General features: G+C 34.7%; 1 protein-coding gene across 1 annotated transcript in view; it reads right to left on the reverse strand.

Annotated features, from left to right (window-relative positions):
• The window catches only part of SEMA3C (semaphorin 3C), a 162,726-nt gene that overhangs the window by 68,880 nt on the left and 66,005 nt on the right, over window positions 1-27,841 (reverse strand). Inside the window, exons 3-4 of the mRNA XM_063099746.1 lie at window positions 13,102-13,262; window positions 7,653-7,715 (exon numbers count right to left, since the gene is read on the reverse strand). Of these exons, the coding sequence (XP_062955816.1) occupies window positions 7,653-7,715; window positions 13,102-13,262 (224 nt within the window). The remainder of the gene's footprint in view (window positions 1-7,652; window positions 7,716-13,101; window positions 13,263-27,841) is intronic.

The raw sequence follows: 27,841 nt of genomic DNA on the forward strand, positions 1-27,841 counted from the left end.
CTGACCTTAAACAAAATGCCAGCATAGCTGTTGCTTTCTATGAAAATGATGTAATCATTTTCCCTGCCCTTGATTTCCTAAAATACTTCTTTCCTGTCCCCCAAAACTTCTTTTTCACCTGCTCTCAGTTCAACTAAAGGCAAGGCTGCATTTATTCACTCAATGAAATACAAAATAATTACTGTAATTCTAAATTGACTGTGACCTTGCAGGAGTACATAAACATGGTCAGCACCAAATGCGGCTCTCTATGACCAAATTAATCACTGAATGTTCCACATTTGCTAGGCTCACTATCCTTTGCTGACTGTAAATTAATCTAGCCTGTGATTAAATGCTGTTCCCTTCATAAAGTCAATTTCTCTCAAAGATCATTATTAAAAATAATTTCATAATTAGGGACAGAACATTTTTTTAAAAAATTATAAAAAAGTACATCAAAAGTTAACAGTTTTTCCCTGGGTGGTCAGACAACATATGTTATTTTTTTTCCTCTTCTAGGCACCATGTATGTTCCTAATTTTTTATAATGCACATATGTTATTTATATTGAAAAAATAAAATAAAATAAACTTTGCTAAAATACAAGATAAATTTAAAGTCAATACTATTTTATATTTTTTCATCATTTTCTCCTTTTATATTCATTATTACATGCCAGCAAATATATACTTCTTTTCATAAGTAGTAATTTTACACAGATGTTTCTATTATAGATTTTTATTATCAAATAATCAATCATTTAGCTCTTCTGTCAAAGAAATTAATCATTACAGACCAAGCTATACAATTTATTTTTATTTTAAGACATTAAGGATTTTTGTTATATATAAAGTATCATTGTATCTTGACACCTGTTTATAGAGGTACCTGGAAATTAATGATCTAATATAACTACAGATGATAATATGTTTCTCTGGAGAAAAAGCATAGATGAAGTATGGTGTATATATATGTCTGTGTGAAGGGAATCTGTGAGCAATGAGACTTGTGCGTATTTTTTTTTTCACATTCAAGTTTAATCATTCTGGGATTCTGTATATAGTATTTTCTTGTAAGACATGAATTCAATCCAATTCTATTAATAACAGCTTATGTCTGTCTTATCTTGGGTTTTTCAGACAGTCAATTTACATTCATGAATTACTGATAGTGGTAAAAAGAAAAAAGACATTACCGTCTCTTTTATATTTCAAATACAGATTATACTCATTTCATGTACATGTTTATATCTATCTATATGCTTCCTATGGCTAATATTTATTGAGTTTATTATGTGCTAGGCAATGAAATAATTATTTTATTTATTTATTTATTTATTTATTTTTTCCTACCAGGAGGTTGATTTTCACTTCTATACCAGACATTTATTTAACACTCACTATATGCTACTTTGGCGATTACATGTATTCATTCAGTTTTTTTTTTTTTTACAACTCAGCCCCTCTTAGAAAAATAAAGCTTTGAGTTTTTTTTAGTTAACTTGCCTGAGGTCATATAGTTAGAAACTATAAAGCAGATTTTAAACACCTATGTTTTTAACATTGAATCCTGTACTTTTAGCCACTTTATAATTTGTCATTGGGTGAGAAATCTACATTGTTTTTTTGACAGTTATTAATATTTATGAAACTTTTTATAGTTTTTACAAGTTATTAATATTTACAGAGCTCTTAATCCTTCAATTCTCATAGCAATGCTCTAACTTAAGCATTGTTATCCCATTTTAGCAAAGAGGAAATTGAGTCCCAGAGAGTTAAAATGAAGTACTCTAGGTTTAATAAGTAACTGAGCTGGGACTTGAACCATGGCCAACCTCCATTACCCAGCTTTTCTATAGGATTGATTAGCCATGAACAGACTCCCATACTATCCAACACTCTGTGTGTCCTCCCCCCTCCTCCTCACAAGAACACAAAAGTAAAAACAAAGTTGAGTTAATTATTGGAAATAATTATCTAGATACTTTGCATTTCCACTGTGTGCTGCCTTAGTTTCTGTCCACATTATTTCTGACCTAGACCATTGCAATAGTGTCAATTCCATTCAGCAAATATTTACTGAACTCATCCTATGCAAGGCACTGTACATGGTGCTAGCAACACTGAACAAACAGACTCAATTACTGCTTTCATAGAAAGGAGGGCATAATATATCAGGCTGAAGTAAATGCTATGGTAGGGGCTGTATTTTTAAAATGTGCTCTAGAAGGAAAGAAGAGAGAATAAGTAATGCTGAACTAGGTGCAATCACTTCTTGGCCTTTTGCTAAGATCAAGTGAACTGAGTGCAAAGGTTTGAGTGCAGGTGTCACTTGAGCTGGGTCTTGCACAGTAAGCTGGAGATTTTGACAGGCAAAAGTATAAGGAAAGAACATTTCAACAGAAAAGAGCATGAACAGAAACAGAGGCATAAGAGTGCAGGATTTACATGAGGAATAGTGCCTGGAGGGGTTAGGGGAATACTGTGCAATGAAATGATAGAGGTAATTAGAGTTGGTCTGTCATCATGTCATAATCTTCAGATGGGCAGTAGAGAGCATTGCAGAGAGCGGAGGGGAGATTTAAGCATGCAGACCTCAAAGCCAGATGATCTGGGTTCAAACCCTTGAGTCACCTTTTATCAGCTGTTAGAATTTAACACAGTTACTTTAGTCTCTCTGTGCTTCAGTCTTTGTATCTATAAAATGGCAATGATAATATTTGTTGTGAGCAATATATTAAGAAGTTGGAATAATATCTGGTACATAATAAGCACGTACAATTGATAGATATTAGATTCTTTCATTTGCATTTTTGACTTACATTGTCGATACAAACCCTATAAAGTGGACAGGGCATTTTGTCCTGCACAGAGCATAGTACAAGTCCTGACTATAGTAGAAATCCATGAAAGGTTTGGAGAAAGACTGAAGTCTTAGAGACTGCAGTGAAAATAAATACCATGGATACTTTCTTTCCATTGTTTAATTCTCTTTTAAAGCTATTTCCTAGCACAATTCTAATAAAAAATAAGGCTGTTAACATTATGCAGGATACAATACCATTTTATTTTATATATACATACATGTTTATATAATAAACTGCTAGGAGAATATACCCTAAATTGTTAAGACTAATTATGTTCAGTAGTGCAATTCACTTTATTTAACAGTGATTTAGCATTTACTGTGTGCTATGTACTGCTCTAAGCTCTCTGCAAATATAAACTCATTAATCCTCTTAACAACCCAATAAGGTATATACTATGTATTAGCATTCACAGATAAGGAAACCAAGAAGTTAATTTTCCAATGTTAAAGACCTAGTAAGAGATGGTTTACTTTCTGTTGCATTCTATGTGCTTTTCTAGGCCTTCAAAGATTTCAGTATTGAGTATATATTAGTTTTATAATATGAAAATTGATTTTTAAAAAATATATCCTGGAGCACATGTGAATAGGCCTTTAAAAATATAGGTCTATACTATACAAATTCAAAAAGTAACTCTCATTTTTTTCTTCTTGGTCTATACCTCTTGGGTGTGGGGTATAAATCACGTTACTCTGATGAAGTTATTCCTAAAGAAAATGTAGTTTCTAGTAGTTTGGGATCATCTGGTCACAGAAATAGGGAAACTGATATTCTATAATTAATAAAGTTCAATATTGCGTGCATAAAATGAATATATGTCTAAATATATAAAAGGGTATTTCCAAAAGTTCCTGGAAAGATTCATATTATCTTTTAATTCTATTTTTCCACAAACTGTTTGAATTACCTTCTTATAACCTTGCTTAATATTTCAAAAATACCCTACAATATTCACTTATCACATTCATTAAGCCCTATCTCATTGGATATGTTTGGCAGCATGTGCTATTATTTAAGCTTAATTCATCTAGAACATGAATAAAATATTAAAATCTAGGAATAAATGGAGTATGTAAAAATGTCAGTACTTAGGGGTAGAAAGAGAAATGGAAAGTAGGTTTATCTAAGGCAGAAAAATTAAGGCATATTTCCACCATGATAATTTATTTTCTTTGTAAACATTAGTCTATTATAAGATTATGATATTACCTGGGATCAAATTTTAAGTTATGTTTAATTTTCTTCTTATAAATAACTGTTATGTCTTTTAATAACCTCAGTTAAAGTTTGATATAACTAAAAACTCTAAAGGATTAAGGGATGCTTGATTCTGTTTTATTTTTTCTCTCTACTGTTATAGTAGTACAGATTTTAATTGTCACCACTTTATGTTTTGTTTAGTAGATGAATAATACGTAAATATCTAAAAGCAGAAAATTTTACTTAACAAAATTACCTCTAAAATATGTGCATAATGAATTTATTGCAAACGTCATTAATCTAAAAGCATTAATAAACTCATCATTTATTATGTCCCATCCTGAACTCCAGGTAATCACTTGGAACAGATTCCCAAGCTTGCTTGGTTCCATTTCCATTTATTCAGATCTTGTTTAAATTTTAGGAAGTGTCTAGACACAGATCTGGGTGCTGGGAGTAATGACATTTACCACACAGTATTTCTGATCAGTGAGGGGAGACTTACAATTAAAAATGAGGTGAAATAAGTGCTAGAGTGTTTCAGGTGCACATGCAAGGAGGAGGGACCTCTAGCCCAGTCCTGGGTGAGGAGAAAAGGCTCTCCAGGGAAGTGACTTATGCACTGTGACCTGAAAGGATGAGCAGACATTTCCCAGGCTAAAAAGATGGGAAGATAATTGAAGGAGAAAAGAATCACATGTAGTATGTACCAGAGGCTGAAAGAGGGAGACGGTACAGCTTATTTGAATTTCAGTATCGCTGAAACAAAATAAAGAGAAAGGTTAACTGAAGATCTAACATGATTGCTACCAAATCTATCAAACCTTTCCTAAATATCCCAGCTGCACTGTGTTCTTGTTGTCTTCTGTGTGTATCTTTAACATTTATCATTTTCTCCCTGGAGAGGTAGTATGTTTTAGCATTTAAGGGTGTAGGATCTAGAGCTGTATGTGCCTAAGTAAGACAGAGAGTTCAGCTTTGAGAAATTCCTCACTCTCCTAGTGGTTCAATTTCTTTATCTTAAAAATGTGGGTGGTGAAAATAATGTGCACCTTGTAGCACTGTCATGAACATTAAAATAAAACACTTAAAACAGTGTCTAGCCTATTCCATTAAATATGTTTGGCATTAAAATGTTGGGCATCATTATTATTTGATAATTATTGCATATATATATATATGTCTCATAACCTCTAGCATATTGTAAATGCTCTTAAATATAGGAATTCTACCTTATTCACTTCTAGTTTCTTCACAATTACTGATATGTGTAAATTAAAATATTAAATTCCTGTGTTTTTAAGAAAATTAAATATTAAGTTATTAGACAACATTTATTCTAACAATGTTAAGAAATTCTTAAATATTTGGTTTCATTGAGAAGTGTAATAAAAATAGGTTGTTCTGTAGAACTTCCAAAGATCTATTTCACATTATTTTTTCTACCATGGGCCTTTTTTTCCTGTGGCCTAATTAAAGAGCACTTCTTAAGTGCCTTGCATGTATAAAATGAGATGGATTTGTCAGACATTCTCTTCTCTTGTATAAACAGAACATGTATTTGAAAGAATTAGTTGTATTATTATTTCCCAGGACTCAACAATGTTGTATGGACAAACAAAACCTGTCCTGCAGGGTACTAAAAATACCTAAAACCAAGCCCTCCCCTAGTTATTTCCCTCGTGTATAGGAATTGCCATATAGCAGAATTTAAATTTATCCATGAATGATATTATAGCATGAAAAAACTATGGGAAAAATGCATTGAAGATTCTATGTAATGACTTTTAATTATCTGAAAGTAAACACCAGAGGAACGGTTTCTATTTTGCCAAAGAGAGCAAGAAATGAAATGAATTGGCTAAGATTCTTCAGAAAGTCAAGAGCAATTTTTGGAAATAGAATGTACAAAGGTATCTAAATTGTACATATTCTACCTGTGGCAGTTTTTATGAATGGAAAATGCAAATCTTTTTGAACAAAGGACAAATTTACCAATTATAGCCACAGGATATTATTGTGGCAAAAGGCAAGACATGATCAGATATACATCAATAGGGGAATTATATTAGGGAATAAAAGAAAATAGTTTAATTCATGCACAATTATTGAAATAATCGCTTCAGGGACCAAGACGTCATTCTCCACAACATAATTCTACTATTGGTTCTCTGGAAGGTCATTGCAATGTACTCTTTGGAATGTTTCTTTCACATTTTTCTGGATTTTTCCCTCTAGATTGTGGTTCAGCAGATCCCTTGGAAAGCAAATATGTCCCTACAAGTTTTTTCTGCCAATTTTTAAATTCCCTTCTTTGGATGAATTGTAAAATCGAACCATGAAACCCAGAGCTGAGCTACTCTCGGGCCAAAAACCCTCCAGTGCGATTCGGTCATCCTACACTCCAGTCTTCCGTGGCCCTGCCTTGAGGTGAACATTTTTGGAGCTTTACACCTGGTACTGTTAAAAGTCCATGAATATAAAAGTTTCATTTCTACCTTTCACAAGGTTTAGTTTTTCTCCAAGTTTTGTCTAGCCTGACAAATCGATGAAACACTCACTACACCAAAGCTCAGTGTATATGTGTACATTTTCTAGTTTCTCTTCCCAATAACCATATATTCATCTCATTCCTGAGTTAGCATGTACCTCCATGCTTATTTGATTAAGGTTGACTTTTCCAACAAGGTAATAAAGTTGATTTAAGTCAGAACTGTGTCTCTTTTTGCACAAATTATGCCTCCTGCAATCAGCATTACTCCAGACACAAAATAGGTGATCAATCAGTATTTACTGAAAGAGTAAAGGAACCTCTCTACAAAAGTATTTGAAAGAGTGGATGTTTTTGATACTTGGTTCCATTACATTGCTTTTGATGATTTGAGATAAAAATGTGAAATGACATATATGCTTTATTATAAACATTACATGATTTGTGCACATTAAAGATGTGCCCCATGCATTTCTTTTATAATATCCAAAAATAATTTAATGTGTAAGTTTCAGTAATATGCTTGTAGAAATCAATGTAGATTTATTTCTCAATGATGTTGAATCCCACCTAAAGGAATACAGTTTGTACAAGTGTTGCACACTGAACATTTATCCATACTTATACTTGCCTTGATTGTTGTTTCTGTGGTTATTTTTTATTAAGAAAGTTACTGTTCATCACTGGTGACATATCTCTGGAGTGTGCTGGCTAACCACTACTTTTTCATTGAGAATCTTTCTTGGAAAGCCCACATGGTATCTGGGAGCTGCTCCAGACATTTGCATTATCATTATTTCAGCAGCCTGCTGAGAATTCTGCAGGTTGGATCCACTTGGAACCGGGGTTATTACTGAAATCTATCATGAAAATCGTCTGTGTGAGATAATAAAACCAAGGCAGGAAATTTCTACCCAGTCAGGAATTCCTGTGTTACAAATGGTGCAAGAGATCCAATCTTTTTACATTCACATTGTTTTCCATGTGTCCAATGGAGGATTTAAAACACCAACACCCTTTGTCTCACACTTGGCTGCACTCAAAGTTCATGGATTCAAAGACCAAATATTTAAGTTTGTCTTTTTTTATTTTTTTTATTTTAACACTCACTGTGGGATCTTTGCCAGCCATTTTGCACTCTTCAACTTTGATTGTAGATGCTGGCCAGAAAACCTGCTCAAAAAGGAAAGGAAAGGTTGTACAATTTCAGTTATAGGACAACTCAATGCTCTTCATTTACTTTTTGCTAACAGATTTCTTTAATGTATTTCTATATTTATATTTCAAAATTATTTCTTCTTTTGTTATATGAACTCAATTTAATAAAGATTCTATTATTTTATTATAACAATTATCTTTTTATTTCTTCCATCAATTTTTCCTTGAACAAAAGCTTTTCAATAATATGTGCCCATTTACTGATTATATATTAAAATCAGGTTGTTATTAATATAAATATGCACAATATGTATATTTCACACCTTATAACTTATAATACACTTTTCCCAACTGCTTATCTCACACTGAATTCATATTTGTATTGCTATCTCAGTTGACTATTATTTTTGGTAAACCACACAGTTGGACTGGTAGACTTACTTAAAATGGGTCCCCAGATATTTCAACAGCTAAGATAGCATGGAAGAAATCCAAGAGATTTCCTCTCTGAAGTATTGTGCTAGCATTCTAAGTCATTGCAGCCTTGGCTCAGGTCTGGTAGTAATGATCACTTTTTTAGTTGTCAGCCCATTGCCCATGTTTCATAGTAAATGCAGAAGTCTCCTTGCTGTAACAAATTTATAATTAATCTACTTTTATTTATTTACTCCAATGAAGCTCAACTTTATTACTTTTTGTGAAACAGAATGATACATACAGGACATATTTATTCAAATAACAGTGCATTTCATAGCTGTGTTCCTTTCAAGCCCTTCGTAGATTACATACAGATGACAAGGTAGGTCTTCCTTTAATCAGACCATTTTTTCATGCTATATTCAATGTTCCTCTTATTAGGAAAAACAAACCAAAAAAAGGTCTGTATGTGTATACACAGGAAGCATTTTTTCAGTTAGCTTCAGATTTTGTATTGTTAAAAACTATTAAACTGGGTTTGGTTCCTGAAAAATAACTACCACTGCCATAAAAAACCAAGAAAAACCTAAACCCACTAGTATAATAAAAATGGCATTCATGAAGAGAAAACAAACAAACAAAAAGGCTATCTACAACCTAAGGAACCCACAAACACAGAAAACAAACAGTAAATCAGAAAGCAAGGAACAAAAGACAACTAAGACAACCAAACAATAATCAATAAAATATTAGTAATAAATCAACAATTTTCAATAACAACTCTTAATGTAAAAGGCTTAAATTCCCCAATCAAAAGACACAGACTGGCTGACTGGATTAAAAAGGAGGACCCATCTATATGCTGCCTTCAAGAGACCCACCTCACCCACAAAGACTCACATAGATGAAGAGTGAAAGGATGGAAAAAGATTTACCATGCAAACAGAACAGAAAAATGAGCTGGAGTAGCTATTCTTATATCTGACAAAGTAGACTTTAAACTAAAAACCATAAAAAGAGACAATGAGGGACACTACCTAATGATAAAAGGACTGATCCATCAAGAAGACATAACAATCATAAACATGTATGCACTCAATGTCAGAGCAGCCAGATTTATAAAACAAACTCTATTAGACCTAAAGAAGGAAATAGACACTAATACCATAATAGCAGGGGACCTGAACATGCTGCTATCAATATTGGAAAGATCATCTAGGCAAAGAATCAGCAGAGAAACACAAGATCTAAACAACAGTCTAGACCAATTCGACTTGGCAGATATCTATAGAACATTCCATCCAACAACCTCAGAATATTCATTCTTCTCATCAGCACATGGATCATTCTCCAGGACAGATCACATATTAGGTCACAAATCAAGTCTCAACAAATTCAAAAAAATTGGAATTATCCCATGTATTTTCTCAAAACACAATGGATTAAAACTAGAAATCAATAACAAATGAAATTCTGGAAACTATACAAACACATGGAAATTAAACAGCATTCTACTTAATGCCATATGGGTCCAAGAAGAAATCAAGCAGGAAATCAAAAAATGTATTGAAACTAATGAAAATAATGATACATCATAGCTAAACCTGTGGGATACTGCAAAAGCAGTATTAAGGGGGAAATTTATTGCATTAAATGCTCACCTCAGAAGAATGGAAAGATGGCAAGTGAACGATCTAACACTTCACCTTAAAGAACTAGAAAAATAAGAACAATCCAAACCTAAAGTTAGCAAACGGAAAGAAATCATTAAGATCAGAGCACAACTCAATGAAATTGAAACCCAAAAAACAATACAAAAGATTAATGAATCAAAAAGTTGGTTTTTTGAAAAGATAAATAAAATTGACAAACCATTAGCATGGTTAACAAAAAAAAGAAGAGAGAAGATTCAAATTACAAAAATTAGAAATGAAAAAGGTGATATTACAACTGATTCATCTGAAATACAAGGAATCATTTGAGACTACTATAAAAAAACATACACCAACAAATTTGAAAATCTGGAGGAAATGGATAAATTTCTGGACACACACAAGCTCCCAAAACTGAACTGTGAAGACGTAGAAAATTTGAACAGACCAATAACAATAAAGGAGATTGAAGCTGTTATAAGAAGGCTCCCAACAAAGAAAAGCCCAGGACCAGATGGATTCACAGCAGAATTTTACCAAACATTCAAAGAGGAATTGACACCGATTCTTTACAAACTATTCCAAAAGATTGAAACGGACGCAAATTTCCCAAACTCATTCTATGAAGCAAACATCATCCTGATACCAAAACCAGGTAAAGATATAACCCAAAAAGAAAACTACAGGCCGATATCCTTGATGAATATAGATGCAAAAATCCTCACAAAAATACTAGCAAACAGAATACAGCAACACATACATAAAATTATTCACCACGATCAAGTGGCATTCATCCCAGGGATGCAAGATTGGTTCAACATACGCAAATCAATAAATGTGATACACTATATTAATAAAGTCAAACACAAGGACCATATGATCATCTCTATAGATGCTGAAAAAGCATTTGATAAAGTTCAGCACTCACTCATGACAAAGACCCTCTATAAGTTAGGTATAGAGGGAAAGTATCTCAACATAATTAAAGCCATATATGATAAACCCACTGCCAATATCATCCTGAATGGGGAAAAGCTGAAAGCTTTTCCTTTAATAACAGGAACTAGACAAGGATGCCCACTCTCACCACTCCTATTCAACATAGTGTTGGAAGTATTAGCCAGAGCAATCAGAGAAGAGAAGGAAATAAAGGGCATCCAGATTGGAAAAGATGAAGTCAAACTGTCCCTGTTTGCAGATGACATGATCCTATATATCAAACAGCCTAAGCCTCTACAAAAGAACTCTTGGAGTTGATAAATGATTTCAGCACAGTAGCAGCATACAAAATCAACGCACAAAAATCAGTAGCATTTCTATTCTCCAGTAGTGAACATGCAGAAAGAGAAATCAAGAAAGCCTGCCCATTTACAATAGCCATCAAGAAAATAAAATACTTAGGAATTGAGTTAACCAAGGATGTGAAAAATCTCTATGAGAACTACAATCCACTGCTGAGAGAAATTAGAGAGGATGCAAGAAGATGGAAAGATATGCCATCATCTTGGATTGGAAGAATCAACATGGTGAAAAATTCCATACTACCAAAAGTGATATACAAATTCAATGCAATCCCCATCAAAATTCCAATGATATTTTTCTCAGAAATGGAAAGAACTATCCAGATATTTATATGGAATAACAAAAGACCACGCATAGCCAAAGCAACGCTGAGCAAAAAAAAAATAAAGCTGGAGGTATAACACTACCTGACTTTAAACTATACTACAAAGCTATAATAACCAAAACAGTACAGTACTGGCATAAAAACAGACACACTGATCAATGGAATAGAATAGAGAATCCAGAAATCAACCCACACACCTACAGCCATCTGATCTTTCACAAAGGTACCAAGCCTATACACTGGGGAAGAGACTGCCTCTTTAGCAAATGGTGCTGGGAGAACTGGATATCGATATGCAGGAGAATGAAACTAGATCCATACCTCTCACCATACACTAAAGTCAACTCAAAATGGATTAAAGAATTAAATATATGCCCTGAAACAATAAAACTTCTTAAAGAAAACATAGGAGAAACACTTCATGAAATAGGACTGGACACAGACTTCATGAATACGACCCCCAAAGCATGGGCAACCAAAGGAAAAATAAACAAATGGGATTATATCAAACTAAACAGCATCTGCACAGCAAAAGAAACAATTAACAGAGTTAAAAGACAACCAACAGAATGGGAGAAAATATTTGCAAAATATACATCCGACAAAGGATTAATATCCAGAATATACAAGGAACTCAAACAACTTTACAATAAAAAAAAAGCAACCCAATTAAAAAAATGGGCAAAAGAGCTAAGTAGGCATTTCTCTAAGGAAGATATACAAATGGCCAACAGACATATGAAAAAATGCTCAACATCACTCAGCATCCAGGAAATGCAAATCAAAACTACACTGAGATACCATCTCACCCCAGTTAGGATGGCTAAAATCCAAAAGATTCTCAATGATAAATGCTGGTGAGGTTGCGGAGAAAAAGGAACTCTCATACATTGTTGGTGGGACTGCAAAATGGTGCAGCCTCTATGGAAAAGGGTATGGAGTTTCCTCAAACAATTGCAGATAGATCTACCATATGACCCAGCTATCCCACTGCTGGGAATATACCCAGAGGAAAGGAAATCACCAAGTCGAAGGTATACCTGTTCCCCAATGTTCATCGCAGCACTCTTTACAATAGCCAAGAGCTGGAACTAGCCGAAATGTTCATCATTGGATGAGTGGATACGGAAACTGTGGTATACCTACACAATGGAATACTACTCAGCTATAAAAACGAATGAAATACTGCCATTTGCAACAACATGGATGGACCTTGAGAGAATTATATTAAGTGAAACAAGTCAGGCACAGAAAGAGAAATACCACATGTTCTCACTTATTGGTGGGAGCTAAAAATAAAGAAATAAATTCACACACACACACAAAAAAACGGGGGGGGGGAGAAGACATAACAACTACAGTTCCTTGAAGTTGATACAACAAGCAAACAGAAAGGACATTGTTGGGTGGGAGGGAGGAGAGGGAGGAGGGAGGAAGGCTTCAGTAATGGGTCACAATAATCAACCACATTGTATATTGACAAAATAAAAAAATTTTTAAAAAACTATTAAACTAGACAGGGAAAATTGAACAATATATTTTCAGCCCATGAAATAAGTGACAACTTCTAAGTATTTATTGACATGTTGTCAGTATTTTCCATTATTCTAATGAAATGCACCTTGCTTTTCATTGTATCTGAATTATTTTAAAGAAAAAGGCACCTAGAAGGTCAACATCACCCTCATGAAAATGATAAACTTACGCTCAAAGGTTCTTGACTTATGTTGTTAATATTCAAGGAAAGAATGTGATCTTTGCTGCCCACATATATCCGGTCCTGATCTTCATCCATTAATAATATCCTGTAGTCTAAAGGGTGGTGGGATAGGCTGAAGTGTTCAGAGGTCTTGGTTTCTTGCAGCTCTGAAATAGTGAACAGCACAGGTTAGTGTTTTTATGCTGAAGTAAAACAAATAAATCAGTTAAGTGTAATGTTAAAGTTTATGGTCAAACTACTTGATTAGAAAATTATTCACATTTGCAATAATCTCAACTCTGTTTTATTACTGGATGTCATCAGCTCAAAACTAGTTAAAATAGATAAACCAAAAGAAATATATAAGCAAGCCGACTGAACAGAAGACAAAAATGATGGCAATATGAATGTCTCCTTAAATTCTATTAATGTTTCATTCTTGGACTCAATACATTCATCATTTTAAGATTGTTGTATCCTACTTTCAATATTGCCTTACTTTCTCAACCTAATTCTAATTAGTTTTTTTTAATAAATTACTTGAAAATAAATCTATTTTTTTCCTTTACACTTCATTCAGGAAGCAATGTCATTTAAATAACAGCATGTCTATGCATATAAAAAAGGGAAAAATATAAATTTTTAGATTTCTGAATTTTCAGATTTTCCATATCTCAATGATCAGTGACTCATGTTCATTTAACTTCTTTTACATTGAATATATGTCTGTGTAGCTGACCTTTGAAGACAATGAATGAATCATGACAATAAAACGATCAATAATCATTATAGCAGATTCAATTTTCTCTCTAGACAAAATGCTTTTTTGCACAATTTAAGACTCTTCTATTAAACAGTTCAAGATTTCTTTGTTCTTTTGATTATGATCTTAAGAGAGCAACAAACTCTATAAAAGAGACTGCTTTCTGGGATTATTGCTTCCATGATGGATCATTTTTAAAGTTTTAGGGATTGAATCAAAAATACATTTCTAGAAATTCTGATATAACTGTGGTTTGATTTAAGCCAAAATAACAAGTGATGAGAATTCTTATAAAACGCCATGAACTATGTTCTGGGAGCACTTGATCTGTATTCCGTATGAGAAGATAGAGTCGAAATTTGACCTGTTTTCTGGGCACACCAGTTCAGAATGTTGCCATAATATCCTTCAAATAGTTTTAGATAACATATGAAAATGCCATGGAAGTAGCATAGTGATTATTAAGCCAGGCTCGGGTGCCAAACTTCCTGTAATATTGAGCAAGTTATTTAACTTCTCTGTGCCTCAATTTCCTCATTTGTAAAAAGCAACAATAGTATCTTCTACTGAGAGTTCCCATGGAAATCAGTTGACTTAATACATGTAAATATTTAAAATACGTCACAGAGAAAGTACAATCTTCCCTGGGTAGCTCCGGAGAATCGGTTCCATGACCGCCATGAATACCAAAAGCTGAGGATGCCCAAGTCCCTTCCATAAATGACATAGTATTTGCATATAACCTACATATATCCTCGCATATACTTTAAATCATCTCTAGATTACTTATAATACCTAAAACAATGTAAATAGTTGTTACAGGGCATTTTAAAGTTTGTATCATTGTTATTGTTGTATTGTTATTTTTTATTTTTTTTTCCCAAATATTTTTTATCTGTAGTTGGTTGAATCCCACAGATATGGAGGGCAAACTATACTCAATGAATTCCAATTATTATTACTGTTAGTATTAGTGTTATTAAGTTTAGAACATTAATTATAACAGAGACATGGATTACATATGGATTTAGGTAAAATGGAAAGCTGTTTCCTACTGTTTCTTTTCTTTTTAATTTAGGGAGCTAGGTCCATAAAATTATTGACACATGATCTTAAAGTATGGTCTGGAATATACTGTCCATACAATAACTGCAAAGTGCAGGATTTTGTTTTTTATTGTCAAAGAAACAATTAAGAAGTTAGAAAAAATATTTCAGAAGGATTTTGAAAAGTAAAATCATGACAGGAGACAAGAACAAAAGACACCCAGATCATTGACAAGACCCTAGATGAGAGATCTTTGGGAACTTATGGTACTGAGCACTGTGTGGCATGCTGACCCTCCACTTACTGAGCCTTACAAGGTATCTGCAAAGAAAAGTGGCAAGGTTAGCAGGTGGTGCCATTAGCCCAGAAACTGGAACAGCTGCCTTCATGAGGCGAGTACAAAAGGGGCAAGGGATGTGATTCAGGAAAAAGGTTAGCCTGTGCTAGACCAGAGGTTAGGGCTAACACGGGGAAAAAAATCCAAGAGCAGAGAACACAGAAGAGAATATAAAACTAAAGCAAGTGTTACTCAAAGGTTGGAAAAGACACAGACTGCCTTGATTCTGTCCCAAATCCAGATGTTTTATAAAGCTTGCTTTCCATCTCAGGAATGTGATTTATGATTGTGCAAATTTTCTGTAAAATATCAATAGTAGGGTACAACTTGGTCTGCAAAAGTAGATATTCAACAATTGCCTTTTGAATAAATACCTCTCCAGTGAAATACGCAGACTAAGGCAGTAAAATGTGACTAAGTTTATAGACTCTGGGGCCCAACCACTGGAATCTGAATTTTGGCTCTACCATTTTATCTCTAACTTGGCAAATGCCATTATCTCTCTAAATTCCAGTGTTCTCATCTGTAAAGTCAGGATAATAATAGTACCTATATTACTGGGTTCTTGTGAGGTATAAATGGTAATATATGCAAAATGCTTAAAAGATTATCTGAGCTACAGTGTTCCATGGGTTACCAATATTAGGACTTGGAGCAAGACATCAATCTTAAGCCAGCCAAGTAAGAACAATTTCTTATACAAGAAAGAAAAAAATGGAAGACTAGATTGCCTAATTTATGTTTAATACTAAATTTTCACATGTAGCATCTACTCAAGTTATTTGAGTAGGACAGTACAATAATAAAATAAGGCATTTTTAAGAAAAATAATTTGAGTATGCAGGATGATTTTGGAGTGTGATATGGAAAGCTAAAAGACATCGTTCTGGTTATTGAGATCTGATGTTGATAAACACCTGATATGCTAGAAATGAAAAAGAAGAGGTGATATAAGAAACACTTCAGATAAAGGATTTGGAATGATTTTGTATGGGTTTTGGCTTGGAGTAAGCAGAAGATGCAAATTCCCCCCAAAGTTGTAAGCTAACAACAGGAGAAATGAATATGCCTTTACTACTTTTGGGAGATCTGAAAGGAAGATTTTTTTTTTTTTTTTTTTTTGGTAGAGAGATTACTCAGGTGTTGATAGATTAAATTCAAATCCAAGCAGAAATGTCTCACAAGAATGTAAAATTCAGTAACTAATTTGGCATTAGAGATATCAAATCTGCAGGTAGAGATTTCCAGTTCCTCTCATGGATCATTACGTTAAGCTCTGAGAGTAAATACAAGGGTACTTTGAAAAGTTCGTGGACAAATAGAATTAAAAGACAATAAGACTCTTTCCTTCCATGAACTTTTTGAAATATCCTCATACAATCTCAGAGGAAGAGTTTATCTGAAGTGAAAAGCAGAGCAGAGATACACTTGGTTCTTACATTTGAAAAGGGAGCCCTGGAATAAAAACTGAAGGCGCTTTGGGATGTGCAGTAAACAAGTCTGACGTTGTGGAGAGAGCACTGAATTGGAGTCAGACAGTCTGAGCTGAGATCTCAGCTTCATCTTAAGTATATTATTGAGGGAAACCCACCTCATTTCTCCCAGTTTCAATATCCTCATCTGTAAATTGGTAATAATAATAATACACAGCTCAAAGAATGTTCCACCAGACACAGTAGAGGATCAAGGTAAGTTCCTTTCAGCAGTAGACACTGCTGATTGTCTACGTAATAGACACTATTTTTCTTCCTTCTTTCCGGAGCTCTACGCCAGCCACAGTTGTCCCATTCCCCTAGCCAGTGAGTGGTTTAAATGTGGCCATACAACCAATTCTGGCCAGAGTAACTTAAAGGGAGCCTTCTGCAGGGCTACTGAAAGAGGCTTTTATGGGTCTTAAAAACCAGCACAGAAAAGGAGGTGATTTTTTTTTTCTGCCTCTGGACATTGATATGTGAGCATACAATACATGTAGCAATTGCATCTACCAAGAAGGTTGCTAGCTGAGAATGACAAAGAAAAGTGTAGAAAAAATCTTGGAACCCTAGGAAATCATTGACTCACTGAAGTACTTTGGAACCACTATCACCAGACTTCAAGCTTTATGAGATTAAAAAAAAAAAAAAAAAATCCCTGCATTAGTTTAGGCTCCTTGAATTTAAGTTTTCTTTTCCTGTTGTATAAACATGTACTAACTGATACATCTTTAAAGTGTTCACAGACCCCAACTACCACTTTCTCACCCTTTCTAGTATGGTTTATTTAATTTAGGTGTTTTCTAAAAAATACTTACTTTTTTTTTTTTTTTCTTTTCTCCTTTTTCTACTAATCAATTTTGAAATAAAATCAACACTGTGATCTTATCTGGGAAAATAGCTTCAAGTGAATTTTGTTTGCAAGTAACAAACAATGGCCACTCTCCTCTTTACCTATTTAAAAATAATCAACTTCTTGCATTAATTCACATACCGGAAGGAGCATTACCCAATCAACTTAAGACCTTTCTTTTCCAAGGATTTTTTTTATCTGAGTCATAAAGCATCTTCAAATTTAATCACCTGTAGTTCATTGACAGTTGACAGCTGTTAACCAAGGAAGATTTATTTTACAAGTACACTTGCTGTGACAGAAGTCTAGGCTATTTGGTTAAAATGCTATTTAAATTGCTCTTAGCAGCAACTTTGGGACTTGGGAAGAAACAGTAACTTTTTTTTTTATAATAAAAGGATAAGTTCAAAGCAATGAGAATTTTATTTATAAAAAGAATGAACTGAGAATCTATCACATTGGTTTAATGTAGAGCCAACTTAAGTAAATGAATGATTCAATGATTTGGCCACGGTTATAGAAAATGTCTGATTTAATGATCTGGCTACAGTGAGAGAAGGAAATCATTACTAGTCTCTCATCTAAACAAGTCAATGAATGGCACTGTCCTACATTTCTTTAAATCTTAATAATGATGTCATCCTTCTTACAGCATCAGTGATACAGCTAGTTGGGCTGTTTCTCAGGACATGTTCAACTGATTGAGAAGGGACATTGGCTGAGAGTATATAGTATTAGAAAATGCAGAGGCCCCACAAAGGGCAGCATAGGTCTCCAAGTCCCTGGGAAAATCTCCTGGGAAACAGCATTAAAAAAATACTGCATGCTTCTATCCTGAAATCCACATTATTATAGTGCTCCATGATGGAAAATTACTGTAATGTCTTCTATGCAATGTTCCCTCAGGGAAAATGTGCAGCACGATATGCTTACCTAAAGTTCATATATTCACATGGACTTTTGCCTGTAATGGAAACCACTGTGAACCTCGAAAATTTAACCAAATCTGGAAGAACAATAGGATTCCCCAAAATATAAATCCTAGCAATATAAGTTTCTGGGTCTACTTGAGTATAGTCAACACATTGCTATAGCAATTAAAACATAGTTCAATATATACAGTAACATATTGTGTTTGCCAGTAACACTCTACCCCTGACCACATAAGAACTAACTTTAATTTTCTGTTAAGCTGGTCAGTGATGTTAATATTTCTTAGGTGACTAAGTCCTTAAAAATCTCCTTCATGTGTGTAAAAATGTGATCTCAATAGAAAGGACGGAAAATTTAGAGTTTGCCTTTATGAATAATATATACCATTTAAACTATATGGTAGGATAGCTTGATTACTTGATTGAAAATCAATTCCCAGGAGTCTCTACATTAGAAGCATATGCAGTAGTTACAAATTATATTCAAAGTTTATGATGTTATTAGTTTATTCACTACTTATTTATTGAACACTTATCACTGCAGACTAGACACTTGCTCAAGCAAGAGGACACTCATATGAAGTTACCATGCCCTTATAGCAATTTCAACTCTTACCTTGCTTTCCGTTATTATGTGGGGCTGGCCCAACATGACATTCTCCTCAGCATAAGCCTCAGCTCTGCCTCAGGCAGAATGAACATCAACAGATTTCAAAGTCAATCCTAAGGATATCTTTAACATCAGAGATATTGCTACTGACAGGATAATTTCCTCTCCTAAATGTCTTATCTCAGAAGAAATTTAAACAGAGTGTGCTTAAATGACCCATCATCCTGCAGCTCACTGTTCTGAAACTGGGTTAGAACCTGAACTTCACCTGTAACTTTAGGAAAAACAGATAAAGAAAAAAGAGCAGTGAAACTTCAGCTAACTGAAACTACAGCTCCTGATTGCTAATGCAGACAGAGACCAGAAGACATGTTGTTAAAACCACATTTGCTCAAAAAATAATAGCCCCAGATAGCAACCACCTGTGGGCTCATGGGTAACTAACTGTTCTTGGTGCTTTATAAACTTATTTAATTTTCATTCAAAGCCTTTGCATTAGTTCTTAATGTTCTTTGAGTCCCACTCATAAAGAAACTAAAATTTAGTAAATTTCGGAAATCTAACCAAGGTCACATAGTGAAGAGTGAAAGAGGTAAGATATCAGATTCAAAGCAAGGTTAGTTTTTAATCTGTGAACTCAATCAGATGTCCTCTTGCTTTTCTAATCAGATAACTTCAACAGTTATTTATTGGGTTTCTAGCATGTTCTTGCTCTGCACATGAGCCTGTGCAGTATCAAGTGCAGTATCAAATGCAGTATAAGAAATGCCTCAGCCTCTCAAATTTTCTTTGCCAGCTGGGGAAGGGTGAGGACCACACACCAAACAACTTGAGAACAATCCAATTCTCAGTGACGCTGTTCTCACTAAACCACCATTGCAGGATTGAGATACTGCGTGAAAGTGAGATTGGACACAGCTTCATGAAGAAGATAAAAGCATCCACTTTTCTATGTTTCTTGATGGATGGGTATAATTACCTAAATGGACGCAAGATGCCAAATGGATGAAAGAAGGAATAAGGGAAACAGCTGTATTCAGTGAGCCAGAGAAAGGCATCAGTGCACTCTGTATCTCCCAGGCGGCGTGTCAGAGGGCAGATGTGCAAGCATACAGGAGCCCTGACGGAGGACGATTCTCACCATGGTTTGCCCCAGACAGCCCCAGTTTGTGCCTATTTTCCCAGTGTAATTATCAAGTTACCTGCTTCTGCTCTCAAAAGATTCATGTTTTGGATGTGAAATTATATGGTCACTATTTGTAAGCTTTCTCTTCCTGATTGTCTTGAATGGCTTTCTATTTCTTTCAGGACAAAATCCAAAATTTTAAAGTGGTCTTTAAGGCCTGTCATGATTTGGTTTAAAACTACCTCACTAGAGATCTCCATCATCACTACTGGCTGATTGACTTTGTGTTCTTGCTCTACGGCCTTCTTTTCACATCTTCAAACTTGCCTTGCTCCTTTCTGCCTCAGGGCCATTGTACATGTTATTCCTCTTGCTTACAAGGTTCTTCCTGCCTTTTTCTAACTCCTCCTCATAATTCAAGCAACAGTTTCAATATAATTTAAGCAGGGCTGCCTTCTAAAAGCTTCCTTGATCCTTTACGTGAGGTCAGGTGTCAGGTCTGCTGGTATTTTCTCATTTCCTTGGGGGTTTTCTCCTCTCTTGAAGGAAGCCTGAAAGATCATTTGAAATGGTCTAAAATATCATGGGTTGGAGGTTGGGAGACCACACTGTATGCCTTGCTAGACCCACCTTGTCTCCTACTTAGTTTTGAAGTTGAAACTGACTCTGATTATGAGAGACAGTTCTTTGTTCTTTCACATTCCACCTTTTTCTGCTCGTGAGTTTTATGATCTTTTAATCTTGGTGAATTAAAAATATGAGCATAAACCAATAAAATGAGAAAAAAAAGGCCTTCAAATTTCAGAAAATTAGTATTTTCATGAAATGATTTATCACTATTAAAAAGTGGGTTGGGGGGAAGGCACAGCTTTGGAATTAGCTGACTCTTCTCCTGTGCCTTTGGTCTTTCATCTACAAAATAAAAGGAAAATGTATTTTGATTATTTAGTAACCAAAATGATCTCTAATGTTCCCTACAGCAATAAAAATGTCCATGAAAATAATTTCTTTTTCACTGTTTGCAAGTATTATTTATTGCTGTAGAATATCTATGAAACTAATGTAATCCTTCATTTTACTATAAATCTGGTAGGAAAAAGGGGTATATTTTAAAAAACCTATATTAGATAGCCACAGTAATAACAACTGTGTATTTTCTAGAAAAATGAAGCTAAACCAAAGAAAAAGATTTTTTGTTCTCCTACCAAAAATATATCCCATTTGTGTTGTATGGTTCAATTAAATGGAGAATTCTAAATTTTGATTTCCCTTCATCTAAGCTCACTTGAGAGATATGAAAGAAGATTTCAAATACTTTAGGTGCCAATCATTGACTCTGTCTGGGAAGTCGTGGCAGGATTCTATCTCAGGGTATGAGGAATACACAATTAGGGAATATCTCAGATGTCTTGAGAGGCTCAAGTTGCAGGAAGTAACTTCTGGAAAGCAGAATCAAATCTGAACCGATTGCTGCACTATAGGAGGACAACAAGGATGAGCTGAGATTTCAGTATCAATGGTGTTCACAGCTGTCAGGAAGGCGTCAGTTTCAGAGTGCTCACTTGAGATGTAAATAAGGGAGATAAACTTGTGAAGGAGGAAATACTTCATCTGACACCTACTTTCTTGAACTCTTGACACTTTTGAAAAAGCTGCTTTGGGGCAAGGTATTCAAGAACAGTGGGTCAAAGGTGGTTAGTAAAACAAAAGTAGAAACACAACAATAAAAAGGCAAAAAGGGAGGGTTATAATAATAATTGGAGATTAGTATAAAGGAGTGTTCCTGTACTAAATATTATGTTGTCATTACAATTATTTACGTAGAGACTTTAAGGTATGGAAAACATTTTCTTACTCTAAGTTTTAAAAGCAGGCTATATTCAGTCTAAAAACAATTGTTAAAATTCATTCAGAGAAAATAAGACTAGGAGGAAATATTTTAAAACATTGATACCAAAGCCCTTGAATGGTGGGACAGAGATTTAAAGGCAGGGAGACAGTAGTTCTGATCAACATGTGTGCAGTGGGCAGGAATAAAGAGTTGACATAGTGTATTATGTCAGCAAAACCCACAACAGAGCAAATGCAATGAATTCCACTCCCCACAGCCACCCCCTGAAGTGACCACACTGGAACCATCAAACGGGAAGATTCTTACAGCAAAATTTTAAAATTTGTCTATCACAAACTTGTATTATTTATTTGTTTTCCATGTTTTCAATAAAACTCCATTGGATATATCATGGCCTTCCAGTGGGAATTTCTGCTCAGCATACTTAATCACAGCAAGAACAGTAGGAGGTCCCACATGCTCACTGAGCTCCTATGTCCTATCTCACCCCCATCAAGTTCCCTGAGCCTGTATGCCAAGGTTCTCTATGACATAAAGCTTGTGTTTCATACAATGCAGCAAGCTCTACACAAATAAAAATATTCCTGAGGCTTATATTTATTCTATCATTCAATAGGTGGTATATAAGCCAGAGGCTAGGTAAGAAGATGAAAAATCTTGGTTTCTCCCCTCCAAGAAGATTGTGTAGAGTGGAGGAACACAGACACCTGCTGTGCAGGAAGACTCAGGAAATTCAGGAAGCACTAAAGAAGGAGGATGAAGTCTTCCATGGAAATAACAGGGAAATCCTAGAAGGAAGTTCTTAACCTTATTTCTTCATTAAACACATACTAGTTAAGTCACTCGATAATAAACTAATTATCCCAGTAATGAATGCACAAGTATAATTAAAGGTATCAGGGGTCAGAATAAGCTGTTGTGGGAATGTGTCATGTATACTGTGACCTGAGGGATAAATATAAACTAAAAAGAGATAAGCACTTTCCAGGGAGCAGAAAGAAGTTGTGTAGACACCATAAGATGGGAGATTCAAAGGATGATTAAAAGTTTTTTGAATTGATAAAGAGGATTTGGGTGGAATTTTCCAAGCAGAAGCAAGAAACCCAACAACACACAAAAATGCAAACTGCTTGAATGTCACAGAAACAACATGCAAACTCCTTGAATGTCAAACCAAAGTAGTTGAATTTTTCCCAAGTTCCTTGAGATGCCAATGAAAAAAATCTGAGAAAGCATAGGACATGATTACAACATACAAGTTTGTTAGAAAGATAAATCTGCTAATGAAGAGCTCGTGAGAGTGAGATTATTTAATGACAAAATATTAAGCGAATAAAGTAGAATAAAACTATTTTGTATATCTAAACTATTATATGTCTGCATAGAAATAAATATACATAAAAAAAGTTCTGGAAAAATTCAACTTACTAACAGTTTTCTTCATGATGTATTCAATTAGAAACGAGTCTAATAATTCTGAGTTCTCATTTCAATGTTCTGTCACTTTAAAGAATTATAATTACTGTTTGACCAAGAATCAGGTAGTGCAAATTTTCTTTACAGAATGTGATTTATATATATTCTCATACAGGAGTCTGGTTGCATTGAACCTAACAAACTATTAAGCCAGATAAAGAAAAAATATCAATTACTAACTGGAAAACAGCTAGATATTGCCAAAAATTCTCTATCTCTAGATTCCTTCTGAATGATAGGAGACCACCCACAACTCTCAGTAAGACAGACTATTTGGAATTTAATAACCCAGTTCCCTGCACCAGTCAAAATTCTTGAACTATGCTTTTACCTGATGCATTCTTAAACCCATTTTGATTAGAGCACAGGAAATATAATAAACTGTACACCAAGAAATCTCAATTTAAGGAACCAGACTTTATGAAGAGACATAGAGACATTTTCCTAAAGAGACAGCTATTTTATCTAAATATTATTTAATTCAATGTAACTCATTGTTTAGCCAAGTTACTGCATTTGGCTTCAAAACAAGAAACAAGTTTGGAGAACAGAAGAGGACAGTGGAGACATGCTCATTTCACTTTAAGCACATTTGTCAGTCATTCAGTGAGTGCAGAAGCCCCTTTTCTCCTTTTTTCTTGTATCTCTCTCCCCTGACACTGTCTAAAATTCAAGGTCAGTGACTCTGCAACGCTCAGCGCTGAAGAGGAGATTTAAACAGTCCTTAGGAGTGTGCTTTTACATAGTAATGGAGCTATCCTTTGATTCTTTTCAAGAGAAGCACAAAGGATCCAACCCCGTTTCCTGCAGCTTGGAAAGCCCTAGACGCATCATATATACAATGGCTTTTCAATGTATATGCAAGACATTTCTCTTTTCTTCATTCTAGACTGGGAAACCATTTGTTTCCAAATTTCACGTGATGGTATTTTGAGATGGCATCACTCAATCTTTCAAAAGAGAAGATCCGTGTTGCATTTTATGTTTCGCTCTGGAAACATAATATTTATCATCCTTGCATGCACTTCAAGGAGAAGAGCAGAATAAGGGACTCAAAGTTTGTTTATTTTACCAAATGCCGTTGCTTTCATGAGGAAAACATTAACCATGACTCTAATTTTCAGTGTACAAGTAAAAATATTTTGGTGGAAATAAGGCACACGTAAAAGAGGAAGTGACAAGCTATTAGAAACCAAAAATTTGACCTGAGTTTTAACAGCTCACAGTCACCTTTTTAATGTGGAGGAAAGTTTCATTCCACTGATTTATTGCCATTTATTTCCTTTTTTAAAAAAAGGCAAAATGGCAGGTATAGATAGCTGGGATGGTGTCATTTGAAAATCTTCCATTAAACAATTCAAGTGAAACAAGCCACATTATGCCCTACAACTAGAAGACTAGATAAACAGGCTTTTGCCTCTGATTTCTCTTCATCAAAGAGACCCAAAAGTTGTCAAGTTGTACTTCCCTAATTTTAAAACTTTGTAAGCTTTGTTACTTTATAAATAATGAATGTAAGAATAACAAAGATTGTATTTTAACATCCAAGTGAAAAATTAATTCAAGTTAATACAATTCAAGTCCAAAATCAAATCACTATAACCTAAAACATATTTTTAAATGATTAAAATAGAACTCTCTTTTAACTAATGCATTTTCCTGGAACAAAGTCTGGCTTTTGAAGACAGATCTCCTCTCAAATCTTGGCACCGCATCTGACTAGCTCTGTGGCTTTAGGCAAGTTACTTAAATTATTAGTGCTAAGCTTCCCACCTGAATGATAAAAATATCATACCTATCTCATGGAACTATTGTGCTAATTGAATGAGAAAATAAGTGTGAAACCCTGAAGCATAATACCTGTCACTCAAAAGTGGTAGTCTCTATGCCAAGATAAATTTCAGTTTTAAACAGACTATTTGTGCACTGTCATAGCATTAGGTTATTACTCTACAGTTGTTTTCTGAGTTGATCCTGCTAAATAAAATCTACCGAATTAACAGCTAATATATACTGAAGTGCAGTCAGTACACCAATAAAAACATTAACGGCAACTCAAAATTCTAGCGAAAATAGATCTTAAGTTTCAGAACAAAAGTGAATGGTGAGAGACAGAGAAAAAAGAACTTTCCTTAACTTTATCCAGTCTTCCTATTTTAATTTAATACTCATACTAATTCCTACTGAGAATTATACCAAACACCTACAAATTTTCTAACAGTTTACAAGCATTGTCTCATTTATTCTTCACAACAGTACTATCAATTAGGTCATATTATTTTCCCCATTAAATATATGAAAAACTGCAAATAAACCTAGAGTAACTTTCCCAAATTTTGGATGGAAGTGCATGCGCCCAGGCTCTCCAGTCCACGGAGGATGAGAAGACGCTCAGCTGAGGGGCTTGGTCTCCTTCCCCCTTCCTTGAATATAGCTGTGGTTTTCAAATTTTAATGCACATAAGAGATATGGGAGTTGCATTTTTAAAATGAAAATTCTGAGGAATAAAAAAAGTCCTTCCAGAAACACTTATTTAGAAGGTCTCTGTTGTAGTACCAGGACCATTGCCAAGATTGACCTAGATCTTCCCAAAGTTGCCTCCTTCTAGTGATTCAGATCTCACTATTGTCTACTCAAGAGGATATCCCTGTCCACCTTATCTAAAGAAGTCACTCATATCATTCTCCATGTCATAGCTCTATTTTATCTTCAAGGCCTTCATATTATTTCTGGCTTTGAGGCTCAAATTTATTTTAAATATTATTTTGGGGTAGAATTAATATCAATATAGCTAGTAGAATGATTTCTGGAGGGTATGCATTTACAAGCTAATTTTTGACAATGTTTTTTATTTGAAATTATCTGACAAATAAAGAACTCAAGATACTCCAAAAGATTAGCCTATTTTTTCTTCACAAAGCTTTCTGAAGATCAGCAATAGTTTACACTTTTGCCTGTTTTCCTCTTTCCACAAAAAAGCTGGGAAGAATCTCAAAAATGTATATGAAACAGGGGAGAGGGACTGAAGCCGTATACACAGTTGTAACACCTGTGCAGAAAAGCTTTCTCTCCACTTTGGGTAAAGGGGATCTCTAATTTATACACAAATATATTCCAAAAGTTCATGAGCCAGTCAATTATTTGAGCTTCAAAAGTATATTTTTCCTTTAAAAAAATAATGTTGTATTGAGATCCAAAGTTCTCCCTGTAATATCCTATCTGACCAAATTTCATATTAATTACTAATAACTACATTGAGCCAAACATTTGTCCAATATTATTTTCTAAGATTTTACATAAATTTTCATTTATCCTCATTATTATCCTACAAGGTATAGAATGGTTCAGATTGTGAGCAGCAGGGCCAGAGTGCCAGGGTAAATAACTCTCCTTGACACTTACTTGTGTTATCTAGCAAAGTTATTCAATTCTTTGGAGTCTCGATTTACTTCTCTGTTAGATGATATTATCAATCTCAAGAGTTTGTAATTAGAATAAGTTAATAAATTAAAACACAGCAGTTTTAATTTATTATGTTGCTCAGAATTTAATATTACATTGCCCAGAAAATATTAACTATCATCAAAATTAGCATTTTGAAGGAACAATAAATAGTGCTATTCCTCAGAGAGGTCAGACATCTTTCTCAAATTCACTCAATTAAAATGGCTAATTAAAATGAAAATTAAAAATGGCCAATGCGAGAAAACTGAAAAATGAAAAACAAAAAGCCAAATGTCTTTCTGACTCTAGAACCACTGCCCTTTCCAACATACCATGCCACCTTTCTATGCTGTCATGCACACTTGACCATCAGTGAACCATGTCTTTTTGAGGAAATGCACATGTAAAGCTACTCGACCACGACTACGCCAGTCGTGGTGCTCCGGCTAGGTGACCACACCACTTGTTGGGCTCTTTTACCTGCTGGTAATCCTGCACCGACTTGGCCGATTGTTGAGTTAAGGCTGGGTCTGGAGCTCCCAAACTCCTCAAGCCCATTCGCCTGACTGGGTCACAAATCCTTCATATGCCAAGCTGGGTCACCAGACCCTCCACATACGAGGCTGGGTCACCAGACCCCTTTATGCAGGTCTATGAGGTAGGTAACTGGCCAAAAGGTCCTTGGAAGCTGCAGGTTGGAAAGCATGGCTGCGCCAGGTGGATGCCCAAAGCTGATGCCCGCCTGCCACCCTCCTGCTTCACCAAACTACTCTCTCTCTCTCTATCTCTGAAGAACACAAGAATAGCAACAAAACTAAAAAGACACATTGGCAC

The sequence above is a fragment of the Cynocephalus volans genome, chromosome 6, assembly GCF_027409185.1.
Source record: "Cynocephalus volans isolate mCynVol1 chromosome 6, mCynVol1.pri, whole genome shotgun sequence".
Taxonomy (NCBI): Eukaryota; Metazoa; Chordata; class Mammalia; order Dermoptera; family Cynocephalidae; genus Cynocephalus; species Cynocephalus volans.